At 32.3% G+C, this 8,988-nt stretch overlaps 1 protein-coding gene across 1 annotated transcript in view; it reads right to left on the bottom strand.

The window, feature by feature from the left end:
* Window positions 1-1,166: 1,166 nt before the first annotated feature.
* Window positions 1,167-8,988, bottom strand: part of LOC121367857 (WD repeat and SOCS box-containing protein 1-like) — a 33,276-nt gene continuing 25,454 nt past the window's right edge. Inside the window, exons 5-8 of the mRNA XM_041492282.1 lie at window positions 8,800-8,984; window positions 7,406-7,519; window positions 6,595-6,705; window positions 1,167-6,046 (exon numbers count right to left, since the gene is read on the bottom strand). Of these exons, the coding sequence (XP_041348216.1) occupies window positions 5,863-6,046; window positions 6,595-6,705; window positions 7,406-7,519; window positions 8,800-8,984 (594 nt within the window). The 3' untranslated portion in view covers window positions 1,167-5,862. The remainder of the gene's footprint in view (window positions 6,047-6,594; window positions 6,706-7,405; window positions 7,520-8,799; window positions 8,985-8,988) is intronic.

Here is an 8,988-nt window from a genome sequence, read left to right as displayed (position 1 = left end):
TTTTGAATTCTAAACAAATACATTATCAAGTGGTCCATCAATGTTATGCTGCTGGAAAATGGTCCATTTCTAATCACCGGTACCATATATAGACAATACTACAAGAGTGGCCATTAGTCTTAGATACTAATAAGTTGCAGTGGTGGATCAAAAAAATCCATTTACAGGGGAAGGGGTGGGGGAAGGGGTGGGGGGAGGGAGTGACATGAGGTGGAAACTGTGGAATGCCAAGGGAACTTTGGGGGAGGTTTGGAGGGGGATCATAAAAATAAAAAAAAAATAATATATAATAAAATTATAACTATCAAAAAATTTAGGAGGGGATCCCCCCCCCCCCCCCCCCCCGATCTGCCTCTGAGTTGTTTTAAAACACATCTAAAGAGCAAAAGCAAGTTGGATACATTTTTAAATGAGTTGTAAGATAAATGATATCCAACAGTTATACCAGTTGTGAGACACTGGTTAGAACTGGAAATAATCCAGTGGGTTATATCCTATGAACCACAACATCTTGAAAGCTCAAGAAAGAGATATGTATTTCCTAATATCAGTGATGTAAAAATACATTTATTAATAAACAGTACAATAGTATTCCATATCCCCATGCTAAATATTTCCTTTTATAAACTTGGATCTTTGAGAAACTGCTAGAATGGTTTTAAATCCATTAGATGGATTATCAAAGTAACAATACCACTGATATGATAATCCACACACATACACACATGTAACAATCTGTATTTTTGGTCAACAGCTAGACTGGATTAATAAGACCACTTTTTTAAATTTTCTTTTCAAAATAATTTCTATACATAAAAATCCCAACACACATGGATTATTAAATTAATATTTTGCGACTGCTATAATACATTATGTACATATACACAACAACAGCTGGACTCCAAGTAAAGTGGGTAATTAAGGAAGCTTAAAATTAAAGATGCAATCTCTTTTCATATTTCAAAAAGAATGTCTCCATTTAAAATGTAAAATACAATCAAAACTAGTAGTAAAAGTTAGTTGTTTTTTTGCTCTCGGTGCAGGCTTTCTGTCAGAAACTAATTTTAGGGTAGGTAACAAAAACATAACAGATCATAAGTGCCCCTTACAGGTGGTTATGGAAATTTCAAAAAAAAAAATTCGACACTGCTTTTCATGTACTTTGACAGTTTTCTTACTATAATTAATACTTTAATTATAAAAATATATCCATTAATTTCCAAGATTTTACATACGCAATTTGACCCTTTGTACTTTGTCAGAAACCCTGTAATGTATATCGTATGGTGAAAGTCTTGACATGAAAAAGATGTCTTCCACCATGTTTTAATACACTGAAACATTTTGAGTGTTATGTGAGTTAAATAATTACATCTATAAGATGTATATTAAAAAAGGAGGCATTTCAAGGGAAGAAAAAAATTATGATCTATTTTTGATAGTTATTATAATAAACTACTGTAAACCATGACATATTTTGTGTTGTTAGCACTCAACATAAAGTTGCAAAATTTATGTGCACAAAAATTGATTAGCAACTACTGTTTAGTTTTAAAATTGTGTAGCGATCTCTGAAGCTTGCGTAGTGAATCGTGGCAATATATTGAACAAAATGTATCTCTAGTCAATTAAAAACGGACTAGCAACTACATTATGTTTTAAAATTGTGTAGTAATCTCTGAAGCTTGCGTAGTGAATCGTGGCAATATATTGAACAAAATGTATCTCTAGTCAATTAAAAACTGACTAGCAATTACATTATGTTTTAAAATTGTGTAGTAATCTCTGAAGCTTGCGTAAAGAATTGCGATGCAACACTGAACAAAATGTTGCCTGTTAACCATGCTTTAATAAAATAACATTTTGCAAGTGTATCCAAAATATTTACATCATATACCAGAATGATGTCTCTACACACGGGGACCAAAACATAAGTGGAAATGTGGTCATGGTATGCACTTTCAGATAACTTTAACCAAATTTTGACATCCGAAAATCATCATTCTAAAAACTAATTGTACACAATATTTTAATATGGTTATAAAAAGAACTAACTAAATAATGCATTTGTAGCTTCACTTTGTGGCTTGTGAAAATCCCATGATTTTAAAGTATGTATCATATAATATGGTAATGATTTGTTTACATATACAACCTGTCTTAACTAGATCATCTTGGGATCTCAACATTTATCTGGTTTAGAGAGAGATCTGGTATTCCAGTCACCATTTTAGACCATATTCATGTCGGGGGGGGAAAAAAGTCGGAAATTAGAACTGGTTGAATCATTCCGTTATATCCCAAAACAAGAACTTGTATTACACTAATAAACATATGCAAAATTTAAAGTCACTACATGTGTTGTTTGTATTGCATGTGTGTATATGTGCAATTTTGTGTTAGAATAATCAACTGTATATGATTACCTTATGGGGAGAAGGTGTGTGTGTGATAAATTATAAATTCATCTGGTTGTAAAAGTAATAAAACTGTTTTAATAAATTTTTATGGTGGCTTATTGAAAGTTAACTCTTTTTTTATAACTATCACACCACTATGAGAATACAATTGATAACAATGAAGCAATGCAAAATGTATTTTTAATTAATCTGTTGTTGTAAAGTGTGAGTCTTGATCACCAAAATTGCATCTATTCTCATGGTTCAATACCCAGTCATCATTATGACATGTTTATTCAGCTGAAGTTCACTTTTATTTATAGTAGTTCAGTTTTTTCCATGTTAGCTTATCAAGCATCTAACGTTCTCATCCAAAAAGTCCATCCGGTTTCTGGAATGGACATTTTCCAGTTTATTCAGAGTTTTACTACTAAATTGGGGCTTATTTTAACACAAATCCGGTTTATACTGCTTCCACAGTACATGTATTCATATATCCAAGCAGATAAATGTAATATTACTGCATACACCATACGCTCCATATCCTGCCTTTATACATAATGCAAAATAATCCATATACACATCAAATCGGTTTGAGTAATCTGTACAATCAAAACTTAGTTAACACAAAGACAATACTGTCAACAACAAAACAAACTATAACAAAAAACAACAAAATAATTTTTTTTTTTTAAAAACCCCGACTTCTTAAATTACTTCCAAACAAAAATCAGGTAATAGGTAACAACAATATTAGAAAATAATACAAACCCCTCACTTCCAAAATGAAATACACCCTCCCTCACCTCCCACCCCTACCCCACCCCAGTAAATGTACCTTGAGGAAGAAATGGTTAATGACACATCAATCTACTACAGCAAAATAGTCGAACCCTTGATAACGAATATGCATAAATAATATTTGTTACAATCCCAACATTCTGACATAATCTCTTTTCAATTTTTTTTATCCTACCGGTATTTGATTTAAAACATCAGTCTAAAAACACTCAAACATGGCAAATGTTTCTCTTTGATTCAGTTTTTATTTCAGAAGGGTTGAAGTTTAATATCAAGCAAAAGCTATAAATTTGACCAAACAATGGCAAAAATACGAGGTAGCACTATAGTAAATATCAGTGGGTACATGCAAAGCAAGCTTTGAAAATAGAGATTCAAATATGCAATGCCAAAAAACTGTTGGAATTCAATTTAACTACTGTAAAAAAGTTGGTTCACAAACATAAACATTAAATTTCAAACTGACAAAAACATTCAATTATTCAGGCACAAGATTAACATAAGTAAAATTAAAAAGAAATGATAGAGTGCACTATTATGTACACATATAATTAGTGTTCAAATGGAATTAATCTTTAAAAGAATGGTTTACAATATCAGACATTTGACAGAGATTTTAAATCTGGACAGGACACTCTTTGAATACAATCTGCTAATACATATGGCACAAAAATAATACATTAAATTTCATCTTTAAAAAATACATGTTGGCTGCACTTTTAGTTTTAAAACATATTTTGAAAGAGAATTTGAAAAATTAATTTCTTGGATTATTTCAACACTAATGTTTGCTCTTATCTATCTGGCTAACAAATATCTGTATAAAATAAACTGGTATTGTATAAAATATTCTGAGACATTGGAAAAGACACTATCAAAATAGCACAATAACACTGATTAAGCAACCAGCCACATTTATACAGCTGGTTGAAAATTAAAACCTGTCAAATCATTTCAAATTCATATTGCAATAAATACTGCTACTAAGGGGAAATTGTCTGAAATGTCTGAATTGTCTGAAATGTCCATAAAATCTGAAGTAGTTTGACTAGAAGCATTGAAAAAAACAGAAGAAGAAAAATTTGACACGGATGAACATTGTTTAACAAATACTAAATATTACTACAGTACATTGAAAAAGTTGGGTAGCATTAATTTTTAACAAATCAATAAAACAAAATGAGTAACAGGGTAACAACAATTTTTTTTTACACTTTCATAATTAAAATGATATCCCAGTACCAAGTAATCACATACATAATACATGTATAATCAAACTGTTTGATCAAATACTAAAATGTTTGATTCAATACTAAAGGAAAATATAGCTCATTTAAAAAAAAAGGTGTTTTAAGGACTCCCTGAATATAAAAAATATCTCAATGAGCTTTCATAATTTAAAGCTATAAGGGTGCTCTTTCTACAAAGACAAAAACTGAGTTTCCTTCTTGAAATATAAACTCGTTATTTATTTCACATTGCATTATCACTTTAAAATTTGTCGATTCCCCAACACAAAATTATCTGATCTAACTGGAAATATTTTAATGATTCAACGGGATGCAGTTTTAAAATGCAGTTACAAAAACACAATATCACAATATTGCAATTATAACACACATAATGGTCAAAATAAAACTTTTGATAAAGATTGGAACAACCATAAGCACACCAGATGTACAAAAATACATAATCCAAGCATAAACATCCAAGTCTGACTATGAATTTTTATCATGGAGTGTATAATCACTTCTTCATCCAAGGACATGTTGCTTTGTTATAAATGAATAAGTCACATTTTCAATTCTTTAAGGATTTATATTTCTCTTGGTTCTGAAATAAATTTAGCAACTTCGTTCTCGGAGATGAAAAATTAACTTGTCCCTCTAGAATGGGGTGACATTTCTCTCTAGGAAGGAACAACTTCTTTAGGATATAGAAGGAACTTGTTGAATGGAGGAGCAGCTTATTCCTTTAGGATGACAAAGCAACTTCAACATCAAGGTTTAGTGCTTATAAAACTTTTAGAGTTTAGACTCAAGACTAATAAGAGTCTGAGACTAACACCATGGCAATGCCAGACAAATTGTTTGGGTGTCACATCAATAGAGATTAGTCAAGACTCAACACCATGGCAACGGGATGGACCAAGGACTCAAAGCTTTTGACTCTCTATATGATAAAAAGAGTCTAAAGGATAAAAAAAAAAACACACCACAAAATGACATTCATATACAAGTCAAAGCAAGTTAAAACAATTGCATCTATTTATATAGTTTCTTTTTCTAGGAAATCCTGCTTATGTAACACTGCTTACAGATGATGCATTGTAACTATGATTACATAATTGTATAAAATGTTCATAATAGGTGGAGAAAAATCCCTCAAGCAAAGCAACCTGGACTTTTTAAATTTTTGTCGAAAAGGCGAGCAAAAATTTATAGAACAAACAATTATACTTGGTGTTGCCTAATAAAAAATGTAAAAAAACAACAGCAACAATGCTTGTGCAGGCTTTTAGAAAAATATGTGCATCTTTTTTAAGGACAAGTGAAATTTCTAATTGTATCCAAGTCCATTTAATATTTACAAACACGAGTATTTCTTCAAATGTCCCAAATGGGCTGTGGATTATGATGAAGCCTTGTGTCTCCCCCGGCAACTAGGTCACAGTAGAGTTCTTCTTCAGGTCTTTGTACTTGAGAAACTCCTTCATACGCAGTGGAATATTAAGGTAATCGACAAGCTGTGTGGTCAGATGTTTACGGATGTTTGTTCGACAGAGATGCTGTAAGCTGTTTATGGTTGTCGGACTCGAGTAGAAATCAACAGTTCCATCTCGACCGCTGAAAGGCAGATAAACAAATGCAAGAATTTTGACAATAATTATTTAAGGGACAAAGTATTGCATGTGACTTTATTTTATATAGAACATATAAAATATAGATGCAGCAACACACATATAATATGGAACAAAATGTAATGAATTAATAAATTAATAAACTAATTTAATTAATTATACTAGTAGCTTGTTTAACTTTGTATGAAATTAATTTTGTTAGTAACATCAACACTAAGACTAACTACAAGTAATTTTTTTTTTAATTATGATTTTATCGAATTCAATTTAATGATTTTTTTTTCTCTATATGATATCAGTTTAAGCCATTCATACTGTATTTAGATTCATTGTTTGACGTTCCTGAACGACTGATATAATAAGTTTAATTTTAAAGTCACAGACCCTACTTTCTTAAAAAGAAGTTGTAAGCAATATGTAACTGATAAAAAAGCTGTAACCATGAAAACTATCTTCACTGTTACGTCTCTTTAGATTTTTCAACAGAATCAAAATTAATTCTGTACAAGAGATCAAGCATTGTTTTTTACTCACCCTACTGCAATCATAGCGCCATCTGGTGAGTACTTGCAGCAAAGGGCATTGTGATTTTCAGCTATCGATTCCGGATCACCGTCATGCCAGAGACTCCAAAATCTCACATACCTAGACAGAATAAATAAAATAACAATTGCATTTATTTTCAATACATGTAATCTAAATTTGCTACATGTAAAAGCAGTATAATGTCAATTCAAGGCAAGACTATGTAGTAAGTGCCAGTATTAAAACTCAAGTTAGGCTGACCCATTACAGTAGCTTGGCACTACTGGTACAAGTTCCCACACAGGTCCCTTTTGTGCAATCCATATACAGCTTGATTTAGAGTATGGGACTTCCTACGGCTTATTTGATTGGCTAAACATACCAACAGTATCAGAAGTTCTATTCCTAACTTTATCTGTGTGCTTGGTCCACTTGTGTATTTAACATTTCTTTAAATTTATATAGCTTCAGCATAACTCTGAATTAAAAATGAACATGTGATGTTTTTTTAAACAATTTTTTAAAATTATTAATATACTTTAATGCATTATACTTAATAAACAAGGTGAAGCCACTCCTACATATTACTGTAACTTAGTTCAGGATATAAGACTTTTATTCAAATCAATAAATAAATAACATAAACAGAAAGGACATCTGGGCATGTGTCTAGATCCAATGCTTTAATAAAAAAAATTGGCCAAAATAAATAACACAGCATTCACTTCTAATAAATACGAAGCCTGGTCTAAACAAAATTTATTAAGCAAGGATTATAAAAATAATCAACCCCATCATTTGTACTGATATTTGAACATACCCATCATCAGCCACAGTGACAACATGAGTTGTGTTACAACTAAACGAAACACTCCGCACGAAGTGGTCATTCGCTCCACTTGCATAGATCAGTCGGGGTGGAGGGAATAAATGGCTGAAAGAAAAGACCACAAGCATTAGAAAAATTCAACTAGATAACACATACCCAATTACTGTTAATGAATATTTAATAGTAAAACATAGCATATGAATTTTGGAAAAGCAAAATTGCTTTTTGTTTGTTACTTCTAAATTGTGCACCAGTAATGAATGGCAACACTCAACCTAAAATGACCACAGCAACGTTTTATTACTGATGGACATGAAAAAACATATTGTGATTTTCTATCATATATTTAGTATTGTGCAGACATCTGTGTAATTTGTATTGTAATTCCTGACACAAATACACTTCTTCTTTTCTTTTTTTTAAAGTTCAATGGATATGACCAAAAATGGCTACTCTTAACAAACTGTAGAACCAGGGCTGGCTCTGCCACTCGCCAAATTCGCCAATTGCAAATTTTAGGAACAACTGGCCAACTATTTTCATTTGGTGAAAAAAATTCATGTAATAATTGGTCTTTTGTTGGAAAATAACTCTGGGTTTTGCATTTTTCAAGATAATTTGGTGAAATGTTTTGCTCACCCAGAGCTAGCCCTGAGAACATTGACTAGAAAAAGAAGCAAAGAGTACATGAGTAGGTCGCAGTGACCTAGTTATGCTAAGCAACATAAATCCATCCCAAGTTGTACTTTCATGCAAGGTTTTATGATCCTATATGAATTGCAAAGAAAAATATGCTCTGGAAACAAAAACTTTACAGACGGATGCATGGACAGACAGGTGAATGAATGTATGGATGGACAGCAATCCTGTCCTGGACGGAGGAGCCGCCCGAGGCTGGCACCTATGCCCATGACATGCATGCGCTAAAAAAGCTTGCTCTGAATGTGCACGTTAATCCCTATACCATACCATACAACTAACAGCAATTAATCCTATATCGCTTGTCCATCAGGCAAGTGCTTTACCAATAGGCCCTTCAATATTGGTTGGACAGCCCATTGTTCCACCAAGGGGAATCAACCCTACAATCCATCACACTTCTGGTGAGTGCTCTACCATGTATAGTCCATCCCACAGGGAACGCCTTTTTTCATACTATGGAATTTACTACAAATTATTTATTTATGAGCCTATAGATTGGTAAATTGCACATAAAAATAGTGGGTTTTTTTTGTTATTTTCAGAACACTTTTACTTTTCTTCTTACATCGAACTAAACTGATTTTTTTTTTTTTCAAAAACATTTTTATAGAATGATGGGATGGACTATAGCTATCTCTCACACCATCTAATAACATGACTTGTAATAAAGAACACACACTTACTGTAAATCACAAATAGCATCACCGGTATCCGTGTCCCAAATTATCACCCTGGTGTCATACGAGGCTGTGGCTAGCAGCGCCCCATCTTTGGAGAAATCACAGCTCACAACATTATGATGATGGCCCACCAGCTTGCGTGGTTCATTTGAAAAACTCTCAACATCCTTTGCATCATACAGCATTACCTGA

Source organism: Gigantopelta aegis, chromosome 3 (genome assembly GCF_016097555.1).
Source record: "Gigantopelta aegis isolate Gae_Host chromosome 3, Gae_host_genome, whole genome shotgun sequence".
Taxonomy (NCBI): Eukaryota; Metazoa; Mollusca; class Gastropoda; order Neomphalida; family Peltospiridae; genus Gigantopelta; species Gigantopelta aegis.
The sequence above is the reverse complement of the archived record's forward strand: the minus strand, read 5'-3'. Positions and strand labels throughout refer to the sequence as shown.